This window comes from Sinocyclocheilus rhinocerous, unplaced genomic scaffold (assembly GCF_001515625.1).
Source record: "Sinocyclocheilus rhinocerous isolate Xijiao unplaced genomic scaffold, SAMN03320098_v1.1 scaffold1938, whole genome shotgun sequence".
NCBI classification, from domain to species: domain Eukaryota; kingdom Metazoa; phylum Chordata; class Actinopteri; order Cypriniformes; family Cyprinidae; genus Sinocyclocheilus; species Sinocyclocheilus rhinocerous.
This window is the reverse complement of record NW_015629065.1, coordinates 2,354,011-2,366,825: the sequence shown is the minus strand read 5'-3', so window position 1 is coordinate 2,366,825 and position 12,815 is coordinate 2,354,011. Positions and strand designations below refer to the sequence as shown.

General features: G+C 36.5%; 1 protein-coding gene across 2 annotated transcripts in view; it reads right to left on the bottom strand.

Annotated features, from left to right (window-relative positions):
- The window catches only part of LOC107738754 (zinc finger protein ZFPM1-like), a 95,643-nt gene that overhangs the window by 18,352 nt on the left and 64,476 nt on the right, over positions 1 to 12,815 (bottom strand). For both annotated transcript variants that reach the window (XM_016550598.1, XM_016550597.1), the window contains one exon: positions 6,178 to 6,311. In XM_016550598.1, coding sequence (XP_016406084.1) covers positions 6,178 to 6,311 — 134 coding nt within the window. The remainder of the gene's footprint in view (positions 1 to 6,177; positions 6,312 to 12,815) is intronic.

Sequence of the window (12,815 nt, the reverse complement as noted above, 5' to 3'; positions counted from 1 at the left end):
TCATCTGTCCATATCCCTCTTTTCATGCTCCGCCACACTCTTTGTCTCCATCTCCTTCTCACTATCTATTCCTCTCCATATCTCTCCACACATCCCTTTCTCACTTTTCCATCCCCCTTGCTTTCTCCTTCTCCCAGTCCTATCCCTCTGTCTACCCCTCTCTCTATCTCCTTTCCACAGGAAATGGTTTCTTTCCCAAAAAGGGGGGGGGGGTAGAAAAGGGGTTCATACTGTCCCAAACAAAGAGGTCAGTGTGTGAATCCTCCAAAAATACAGAGAAGAAAAGGAAGGGCGATAACAATCAGAAACCTTCTCTCATCCGCCTCTCTCACACACATATCCTTTTTTCCCCTCTCCTTTTCTCCATCTTTCTCTTTTTTTTTAGGCCTCGTTCACACACATCCAAACGAATGCACTTACACACATGTATGAAACCAAAGCAAATAGCAGCACATCTCCACATACACATCCCTCCAAAGAAAACAGCATCCAGGTGTTATGAGCAGCATGCAAATGGCATGTAAAAATGGGAAACCGTGATACTTAAAAAGGTGTGATAAGAGATTTGAAAATGAGGAACTCTTGGAAAGCGGGCTCCTGATCTGCCAGTGATCGGGTTTGGAGATAGAGGAAGGTTTCCTCTCTCCACTCCCCACCCATCATATCTCTCTCTGTCGTTTTCTCCACCGTAAAGCATGCAAAGTACATGACGATCAAACGTTAACCGAACATCTTTACACATATCTCTCAAGTGATGTGTTGCTGCTTCCCAAAAAAAGCAAGGATGCTCTAAATTTATCAAAAATGACAGTAAAAACTTTAACATCATTACAAAAGATTTCTATTTAAATAAATGCAGTTATTTTGAACTTTCTATTTAACAAAAAATCCTGAAAAAATATTAAATATTAAACACAAAAATATCAAGCGGCACAACTGTTTTCAACATTGATAATAATAAGAAATTATTCTTGAGCACTAAATCTCACTAGAATGATTTCTGAAGGATCATGTGACACTGAAAACTGAAGTAACGGCTACTAAAATTCAGCTTTACCATCACAGGAAGAAATGAACTTTTAAAATAGAAAACTAATTTTAAATTGTAATATTTTACAGTATTACTGTTTTTATAAATATTAAATATTACTGATTTGTGATCAAATAAATTGTCTGCATAAGAGACTTCTTTCAAAAACATTTAAAAATCTTACCAATTCCAAACAAGAAAGAAGAAAATTTGTTTTAATAGAATATACTGTATACATTGAATTAATTTAACAAAATAAAGGGAGGTATATGCCTATTTGCCATTAAGGTAATAAAAATTAAATTTATTTAAATGTAATTTAAATTTTAATTAATTCTAAAAAAAAATGTCTTACAAAATAGTCTTTGATGATGATGTGGCATGTGGCCAAGTATGGTGACCCATACTCGGAATTAGTGCTCTGCATTTAACCCATCCAAAGTGCACACACACAGCAGTGAACACACACACACCGTGAACACACACCCGGAGCAGTGGGCAGCCATTTTTTGCTGCGGCGCCCGGGGAGCAGTTGGGGGTTCGGTGCCTTGCTCAAGGGCACCTAAGTCGTGGTATTGAAGGTGGAAGAGAGCGCTGTACATTCACTCCCCCCACCTACAATCCCTGCCGGTACGAGACTCAAACCCGCAACCTTGGGTTACGAGTCCGACTCTCTAACCATTAGGTCACGACTTCCCCACGACTTTGATTAATTGTTAATAATTTTCTGCACATTTTTTGATCAGTCGTCTTCTGATGTTCCAAACTAGTCCTCTACATTTCTGAACTTCTACGGGTGGAGAGCAGGGAAAGGTCCTCCGAGAGGTCCACAGGTGCCAATGTGTGATGCTCTCAATTGGACTCCCATTTGAAGCCTGACTTGCTTCCCCTTTTATCATTATGTAGATAATTGAGAGGGGCAATAATTAAGGGTATTCATGCATTCCTTTCAGGGAAAAGCATGTGTAGCGAGGGGTGACTCTCTGAGATCACTCTACTGACAGATGTAGATAAACCAGAGATTGGGATGAGGGTAAACAAACCCTGTTGGTGCGAAAAAGAAGGTTGTGTGAGAGAGGAAAAAAGAGAGAAGATGACGAGCGCTCACCTTCACGTGTCCTTTGTTGGGTGGCAGAGAGTGGGGAGCGGGGCTCCCCCAAAAAAAGTGGGCTGGAGAGCAGTGGGTGGCGGGGCTTATCGGAGCAGTTCTCCTGGAGAGATTATTGGGGGATTAGTTGGGACGCTTGTTTCTAAAACATGATGAAAAGGCGCTCGGTGCATGATAACGCTTTGAACTCCCCACCCGCTACCATCTTGCCTTCGGGTGACGTTCCACGAAATAACAGGAGATGCGAAGTGGAAAGAACAATGGCGACATGGAAGTGGGAGTCTGGAAGTGGGAGTCATTCTGTACTCGCAACTAGCGAATGTTTTTTTGAACACCAAATGTCTGACTGACAGTTCTGCTCGTGTCAACATCGAAACTAGGCTAATCATGGCATCAATGGCAAGTCCTTACATGTTTATAGTACAATGAATACAGATGCATAAGGATAGAAACATATAATATATTAAATATAATAATATTCTATTAGGGCTGGGCGATAAAACGGTATTGATATTTATCGACGGTACGCAGACAGCACACACCACACACAAACACGAACATGAGCCTGCCTGTGATGAGGAGATTGTGAGTAAAGAATGAATATTAGTCGAATTTAAAAAAAAAACATTTGCATTTTAATGCAAAAATAGTACAATCCAATGTTAGATGTGCGTCAGGGAGCGTCATCAGTGGAGCACGAGATGCGGTGATGATGATGTAAGTGACGTTGTAGTTTAATGTTTTGATAGTCTGGCCCACGAGACGCGCAGTTGCTGCATTATTCATTCAAATATTAGAGAAATATAGTAGCTCAATGCCTAGAAGATCTTGAATAGGTTAAAACCGAAACCAAGCCATTCACACAGAATGCATATTCAGCGCATTTTCTAGACGGACAAATACGCCTGCTGCACTCACGTCTCACACAAGAGATGTAGATAGCCATGCAAAGTTAAAAGAGTTTAAACTTTTAGAAAACACGTGGCAAATTTGTGGCGGTTTATTCCTTTTCACTGCGTCTCATATATTTTTAAAGGCAATCTGTGTGATGGGCGATTCGGCTCTTTGTATTAAGCAATGCATAAATGCGTGATGCTGTTTTGTTCATAATTGTTTATGCAATTTACGAAATTATATTTGATTTATATGAGTTAATTTAGACGTACTGCATGTTTTTTATAGACAGTTACTTCCTTGAGTTGACAATTTAATGTGCTGCATTATTTTGCTCATTGCGCCCTCCTGTGGCCTCGGGAGACAAGCCAAAAGTTTAACCTATTTAATCTGCATATAAAACATTAGAAATTTGATTTTTATTTTAATTTTGTTTTTGACTGTTAAAACAAAAAAATATTTGTTGTTTGTCTCAATAAATTGAGTTAATTTAAAAATACAGTGGTTAAATGTAAACGATGTAAATGTAAAAAAAAAAGTTTTTTCTATTGCTCTTTGTTTTAAAAAAGGTTATAAAAAATGTCAATAATTATCGATACCGAACGATATTAAACATTATATCGTTGATACATTTTTTAGCTATATTGCCCAGCCCTATATTCTATGTTCAAAAGGTGGGGTCATTAATTCAAAGGTGAGAGTAAAAACTTTTAATATATGCTGTTCATGTATGCAAATAAATGCTGTTCTTTTTAATTTTCTATTCATTTTCTATTTCTATTAGAAATGTTCTATTTCTAAGCTTTTTCGCATTTGGCTCCCAAACTCTGGAATAGCCTTCCTGATAACGTTCGGGGTTCAGACACACTCTCTCTGTTTAAATCTAGATTAAAGACACATCTCTTTGGCCAAGCATTCAAATAATGCATATCATAATCTTGTACTGCAGTTATATCTGATCAAATGCACATTATTATTCTTTAGATTGGGTTAAACAAATACATTTTGCTTGGTTGGAACAGCAGCTACACTAATTATGTCTCTATTTGTTTCTCTGTTTCTGCTGGGATTGACATCCCGTGGTAACTAGGATTTACACAAGCTTCAGTCTGCATCCAGAACACCTGAGAAGAGATGATGCCAACACCTCAGAGGACCTCAGATGATGCCAACCCTGAAACAACATACAGAACTACCACATTTTGCTATAAGTTTGATTGCATCATATAATAATTGCTGTTAATAGTGTTCATCGTCTGTTTGATTACGTCTTTAATTGATTTTTCCGTACATTTCTGCCATATGTACATTGACTGACAGTCACCACTGATAAGCTACCACTAAATATTGTAGAAACTTAATTTGCTGTAAAGTTGCTTTGCAATGATTTGTATCGTGAAAAGCGCTGTTCAAATAAACTTGAATTGAATTTTCATCAAATAATCCTGAAAAAAAATGTTTCCACAAAACTATTAAGAAGCTCAACTGTTCTCAGTGTTAATAATGCTAAGAAATGTTTCTTGAGCACCAAATCAGCATATTAGAATGATTTCTGATTGATCATGTGACACTGAAGACTGGAGTAATATTTGCATAATAATACTGTTTTACTGTATTTTCGATTAAAGATTTTTCCAACCCTAAACTTGAAAGTGTACAATATATTAACACAATATAATAAGCATAATATTACAAAATTACATAATATATTAATAATCATAAACCTAATTATATTTAGTAAAAAAAAATGCGTGAATTAAAAAATTTAAATTCACTTAAAAATGTCTATAACAAACAGCTAGAGCTAAATTCACTTTTCCTAATCATTCTACTTTCAACTGGTTAGAAGTGGATGTAAGTGTATATAAGTTTCCCTCATATTCACACAGTCTCCTGGTTTGTTCTATAATCCAAAGACTTTCATATATTTTTAAATGTGTCTTATTTGTCCAAATGAGCTTTGGGCACACTGTAGTTCATTAACTGTTTTTTAGATGTCTATTAAGAAAAACAGGTGTGTTCATAATTATTTCACAACAGCTTCAAACGTGACTCATCCAATCAGATTTTGGAGCTAAAACCTTTGTGACAGTGATAATGGATCTGTTCTAGAAAGAATCATTAATCCAAAAAAAGAAAAGAAAAAAAAAACTTCCTGGAAACAGTGAAATGACAGTTCATATAATCTTTTTCAGTCTTTGGGTTATCAAAGACAAATTCAAATAGATAAAAGATGTTATGGTGGTTTCAGTAAAGATGCAAATAATAAGATTTACATAAAACAGCCAGCTGAAAGTGATAATCAATACAAAAGGATCTGTTTTTCATGGATGACACATTCAGCTTCTCTCTTAACATCTTAAATGTTACAAACTGCCACAAACTCCTCACACACACACACACACACACACAGTATGACCAAAATAAATACAATTGGGTATGAAAGTGTATTTGGAAAGAATACAAAAGAGAAGCGTCTGTCTGGGGGGGGGGTCTAGCCAATCTCGTGCAGGAATGGCCGAGCACAGTTCAGGGGGAAAAAGATGACACTCGCTCAAGACATGCATTGCCATTTGCATACACCCATACTCCCATGGATTACTCCTCACTTTGAATCAGTGCAACGCAGACGTCCGCCCATTCATCCTCAATTTAATAGGTTAGCCAAGGAGGTGAATGATAAACTCATTCCGGTTTTACTTAACACTATACGCAATACGTGTATTTCGCTGCCTAAACACACTTGAATCAAACCAGTTTGGAAATTGACATCATATGCAATTTTTGTATGCATCCATCTTCTATGGAAATCAGCCAAGCGAGGAACTTCGCCTGTGTGTAAGAGTGTGTACGGGCCTGTGTTATCTCTGAAATGTTTGAGAACATGGTCTGAGCCAGGAAACCTCTCCCAGAGCTGACATCACATGATCAGATAGACCTACAACACATGACTGATACTCTAATACAACACAAGGTAACGCAACACATATGGTAACGTGTCCACTGATATTCCCAATTCCTATATGGTAACACCATGCTATTTTTACCAGGGATATTATAACTAATGCTATGACACAACAGAGCTGAGATAGGTATCTTAACCAAATATTCAAATAGATCGCTGACCCCTACATATCCCTCTTACCTCATTGGCAGGTCCATCTGTGGTCTCCCCTGATTGGATGCTGCCAGAAAACGGACCCCACACGGTGTCACCTGACAGGTCCCTGAGGGCCAGGACCTTGAAGTCATCAGCACTGCCGCTTAGCATAAGATCATCTGTTTACACACAGAGCAAGAAATTGTGTAAATACATCAGAACAACAATTAAAAGCAGGTAGAGCAGGAGTGTTAGTTAGTTTGTTTTTTAGTGGTGTTTGCTAAGGTGACAGCTGTTGCTCATATTTAAGTAAGGAAGCACCAATATTACAATTCAAGCTGATAAGCCAATAAGCTGATAATTATTTTCATGTTATGGCCGATAACTGATAAATGGACGCTGTTAAAAGTCTATACAATGTTGTCTAAATAAATAAAAAAGTAAAACAGCAAAAACCATTTTCAATGTTAGAGGTGAAATCATGCATCACCTCTGATATAACATATTACAATATTATTACTGATACTGTTAAATAAAAAATGAAAAAGAATTTAAAATAAAAAAGTAATTTGTGTGAATTCTGTGTGAATTGTCCCTAAATAAATGTATATGTAAATATACATTAAATAAAAAAAAAGTGTGAATTTGATCATGTGGAATTAGATAATGCCAAAAGTAAATCTAAATGTAAAAAAAAAAAAATCATATACATTAATATTATATATATATGTGACCCTGGACCACAAAACCAGTCATAAGGGTCAATTTATTTTAATTGAGATTCATATATCATCTGAAAGCTGAATAAATACGTTTTCCATTGATGTATGGTTTGTTAGGATAGGACAATATTTGGCCGAGATACAACTATTTGAAAATCTGGAATCTGAGGGTGCAAAAAATATTGAGAAAATCGCCTTTAAAGTTGTCCAAATGAAGTTCTTAGCAATGCATATTACTAATCAAAAATTAAGTTTTGATATATTTACGGTAGGAAATGTACAAAATATCTTCATGGAACACGATCTTTACTTAATATCCTAATGATTTTTGGCATAAAATAGAAATCGATAATTTTGACCCATACAATGTATTGTTGGCTATATTGCTACAAATATACCCGTGCTACTTATGACTGGTTTTTGGGTCCAGGGTCACATATATTAGACTGATACATAGTCAAATGGAAAAGTAATAAAAAGGGACCTTATCTAGGAGCCAGAATACCATAGTTACTTTGAGGCTCTTTTGACTTGGTTGAGCCAGTATGAAACAACCTACCGTAGAAACTACATAGTAATTTGCTAAAACCACTCTGAACACCATAGAAAACCATATCTATTTCAGTCTTTAGCATTATTGAGCATCAATTCCAAAAACGACTACCAAGTCTAGTACCACTAGGGGGAGTTTGGCGCTCACCGAGCAGTGACACTGGACCAAGACAGAGAGAACTTCTGTACTTCCTATAAGAGATAAGCGCAGTGTGATGGGAGTCAAGGCTTTGGTGAGTCACAAACGCAGGCCTGACATAGGAACAAACACAGGCTCCACAAATAGAGATATGGAGCTGCTGACACAAAAGCCAACCGTTCACTCAACCTAGTATTTTACATATTTAGATTTTAGATACATTTATTGAAAAAGATCAAAATGTCCTTGCTACAGTCCTTGCTACTAACTTCTTCAGAAGGAGCTCCGCTGAGGAGGTCGACCTGTGGTGGTGCTCTAGTCCGTTCCAGCATCTTCATCCCAGTGTAGCTCTGTTTAACTACCCCCCTCCCTTTAGCCCCCCCACCAGTCTCGCTTTTGGGGGTCGGGCTAAAGTGCTGGGTCCGATAAGAATGTTTGTCTAACACTCTCCATGTCAAAACACTCATCTATCTTCTCTGTATCTATCCCCACCAGAGAACAACAGACAGACGCTGATAAAATGGCTTTCCCACAGCCAAGACGTGGAGCGGGGGAGGGTGTGAGGGAGAGAGAGAGGGCAACAGGAGCGAGAGAGAAGGTACATAGGTGGAATGGGACAGATGCTGGACAGAAACACGGCACAGAGCGAGACTTGCCAGAAAATATAACTGCAATTGTCTAAAAGGTTGTATTAAATGATTAGTTATAAATCAGTCAGTGGTGGGTTGGGTTGAGGTGTTATTAATGACAGGCTGGGCCTCTATCAGCAGTCTAAAGTCCAGTGTTCTACATCCACAGCCCAAAGCTCCTATCTACTGTATGTCTTCTAATCTAAGCCCAGCATCAGTGCCCACCCTGACCTCTCACATGATCATATCTTATCACTACAGCAGCCATTATTACCAATAGACTACTCTAAAATAGCACCAGCATAATTCCTACATAAGCAATTCCTACACCATCTGTTTTTATTATAGCTCAGCAGATGGTGACAGTAAACAGGTAGCTTTTTAAGAGAAAAAATAAATATATAAATAAATTCTGAATAGGTGAATTCAATGAAAAAGTCCAAGTAAAAAAAAAAAAAAAAAAAAGATTGAGACATTTTTACTAACAATTTAGCATATATTACAAAAATTGTCATTACCAGACTTTTCTTGTTTTTGCTATTTATTTTTACTCTCAAAGGTGATTCTCATTAGATTAAATACAAAAGTTTTATATAATTAAATTTTGAAAAATGTAAAAAAAAATAAGCCACTTATCTATGAAAATAATTAATAGCATTAATAGTAAATAATAATAGTAATAATAAAAAGAACTACTGTATAACCCTTAATTATTATTACAACTATACACTAATAAGTATTAAGAATTATTAAAAATAATTACTGTTAACATTATGTTATATATAATGTAATATATCAAATGTATTATATTTATATTATACAATAAATACATTTAATATAGAAAGGGGGAAAGCGAGAGAGCGAGAGCCTATAAATGCTCATCTTTATCTTCACATTACAGTACTAAGAATGAATGATTTTTGTATAAAATAAATAAAAGATTTTAAAAGATTTTTACAAATATTAACAAATTAAATATTAATAATTAATACATTTAAAATATTCTAAATAATTAAGATTTCAATATTAAAGATTAAGTTTAAATAATAATTTAAAGATTTAAATAATTTCTTTCTATTGATACTGCAGTTAAATACAACACACACATGTTCTCAACAGGTTTCAGGAAATACACCCAAATGTGGTCATTCTTAACATGAGGGAAGTGTTAAAGTACACAGTGCTGATGCACCTTTCCATCAAGCTAAATTGTTTTCAGGGCTTCTGCTCGACAATTCACAACCATAACCCTCGTGAGCAACCCAAACACCTCCTCTCTAAAGACCAAGAAGTCTTATCTTTAAAACCCTACCATTTTCCCACACAATACACTGACACACTCATGACGCTGCCCTTGTGTTGGGCCACAGCAACTCCCCTACAATAACCCCATCAACCTTATCGATAGCTCTGCGTGACTGGTTCCCAAAAATGTACGCCACCCTTATCGATAGCGATGAGTCCACACAGCTCTTATCAATAGCTCTACACACTGGCAGTGTCCACACAAGCCTTATCAATATACCTGCCTCCACAGACACCGAAGCAGCCAGTGTGCTATATAAAAAAAAAGAAAAGAAAATCACCCCAATCATTAACTCAACACCATCATACAAAACAAGAAAGAAAGAAAAAGAACGAAAGAAAGCTGAATTCAGCTATAATAACATACTAGAGGGAAACGGTCCACAAAAGAGCAATTCTGGAGCAGCAGCAGTGTGGTAAACACCCTGAAGGCAACACAAATCCCTCCACGGTGGGTGTTGTGCGACCAGTCGTACTCAGAGTTATCACAGCCACACACTTCCTTTGAAGGAGGATTCACCTTAACTCAGCTGAACCCAACCAAAAAAATCAGTGGCATCCAAAATTTCCTAGAGTCTCATTTAATGACCAGTTTTTTAACGAATATATTTGTGCTTCTTGTATGCAGGGTTGTTTTTCAAATATATTTTGGGTTACCCTGTAACCATTGTTATGGCTAGTCTGACTGTTAGTTATTAAAGCCAATGCTCGACAATAAAACTGCCAGAAGAGAAAACAGTAATTATTACACACAACTTCCAATGAAAGTATGGCCAAACGTTTTCCACTAGGAATTGTGTATACACACACACACACAGAGGAGAATTCAATAAACAGTTGAAAAATTACATCACAAACATCCAAGATTTTGCAATTATGTCTCTGTCAATACCTGTTGTTTTATTATTTTAGCGAATCTGATGTTAAAACAACTAGGGATACCGATAAATTGATACCATATTGGTTATCAGTCAATATTTGACCATTATGGACACATATTTTGGCCAGAAGCGACAGCATAAAGCACTTTTTGCTTCACAAGACATTAATTCATGGACTAGAGTCGTGTGGATTACTTGTGGATTATTGTAATGTTTTTATCGGCTGTTTGAACTCTTATTCTGACGGCACCCATTCACTGCAGAGGATCCATTAGGGAGCATGTGATGTAATGCTAAATTTCTCCAAATCTGTTCTGATGAAGAAACAAATCCATCTTGGATGGCCTGAGGATGAGTAAATCAGCAAATTTTAATTTCCGCGTGAACTATTTCTTTAAAGTTGATCTTTAAAAAAAAAAAAAACACTAATAAAATCAGAAATCCATTTTTTATACTGTACATTACAATGCTGTGATACCTAATTTCACTTGTAGCATTTAAAATGACTGATTTTAGTTATTTTCTTTATTCATTTAGACAAACAGTATAGAACTTTGATATCAACCATTTATCAGTTATTACACACATTCAATTAAATTCCATTCAAATTTATTTGTACAATGCATTCCACAATACATGTTGTTTCAAAGCAGCTTCACACGAAATGTATGTTTCAATGGCACAATCAGGAAGTAATCTGTTATCAGTCAAAGATGAGTCTGTCACAGTAATATCCACAAAAATAATTATAATAAGCTATTAAATATGAACCGTATCTGCCAGAATTTGAATCCCTAAAAACAATGCATTCAATTAAACAACACAATTCGCTCTTAGCAATTTCTCCCCTCAATATATTTTGATATTTGACAGGTAACAGCCTGATACTTAATTTCCATTTTCACTTTAACCTTATCAGGGCTGTTCCTGAAAAACACTCGATATCAGTCCAACATAAACAAAGATCCTCATATTCTCATAACAACAACATTGAGTCACTTCATCTTTTTAAAGCCCCAGTGACTCCTCTTTATTGGCTAAAAAGAGCATGTAGTTATCCAGTCGCCCCTATCCAGGTTTCCGTGGCTCCTTGGGCTCCTCTATCAGGACTAATTGATTTTTAAAAAGACTATTGTTGATATCAAATGAGCAGATCGCTCCACGGCCATTGATTTTTTGACAAGGTACAACAGGAAATCTTTATCGGAGCCACACTCCGACCCTACGCTAATAGGTGGGGTTTAACCTCTGCTGAATGACAAATCCCACACTTTCCTAACCCGTACAGAGTGGAAATAGAGTGTTTAAGTGTGTTCGCAGCAAGCATGTGTGTAAAGGAGTGGTTATTCTGTAGTAACAGGAGTGATCAACAACCCACACACACAAACTCAAACAAACAGTCCCTGATAACTCACCCAAGCGTCTGTGGGTCAAAGAGTTCAGTTGAGAAGATACAAATTTCTGGGATAGGCATCGTATATTCAGCGCGGCATCATTTCCATTTTACCCTTCTTTTGCTGGGTGGAGATAAGACACCTGTGTTGCCACTCTCATCAGATGAGCTTCAACAGAACTTTATCATTGACATTTACTACTGTTTACACAACTAATTTCTCTTAACTGTACTTCTGAACTTTTATCTGACCAACACAAGGCCTGGAGAAGAGCCGATGCCAAACATAAAATATGCAAAGGGGTAGGGAAGATGAACTATGCTCAAATAGAAAGCGTTCCACACTGCTGCAAAGATGTGGCTTTGAAGACACACGCCTGGAGAAACAAATAAAGACTTTGAGCTATATGTTAAATTCCACCATGGAGAAAAAAAAATTGAAGTGTTGAAGCGAGTTTATAGCAGAAATGCAGGTCTGATAGAAATATATTTCGGTATGAATAATGTTTGACCAGGATAATGTAACAAGAAATAAGGAATCAAGAGAATAACGACTAACAAATTGTTGTATGATGAATCATACTAGATCCTTTAAGCCTTACTAAAGTGTCCACTCACCCAAACCAACAGGGGGCGACAAGTAAAGGTGCGATTATAGTCTTTACAGGGTGTTATCTACAGAAAAGGAACATAAACTTTATGCTTCCTCTCTATTTTAAGGGGTCAGTAGGCTTTAGTTGCATCACAGCCATAAACTATGTTTTGCTACAGGGACATTAGTTTCTAGGTAGCTTTTGACTGGACCAAAATGTCATCCTACACGAGAAACACTGCATCTTAAATGCAAATATATATTCTAAAAGGATTTTAGCCTACATAATTAGCTTTAAAGCAAACGCACATGAACTAAATTCCACAAAACTCCAATTTTGATTTCATGGGGGGTTTAAATGATGTTTAACAGGTAATACATTGCTTTGGGATAATAATTTTGTGTTTAATTCTCACCCTTAATGCTGTGATTTAATTAATTAATCTGGTTAAGAGACCATATAGATGCTC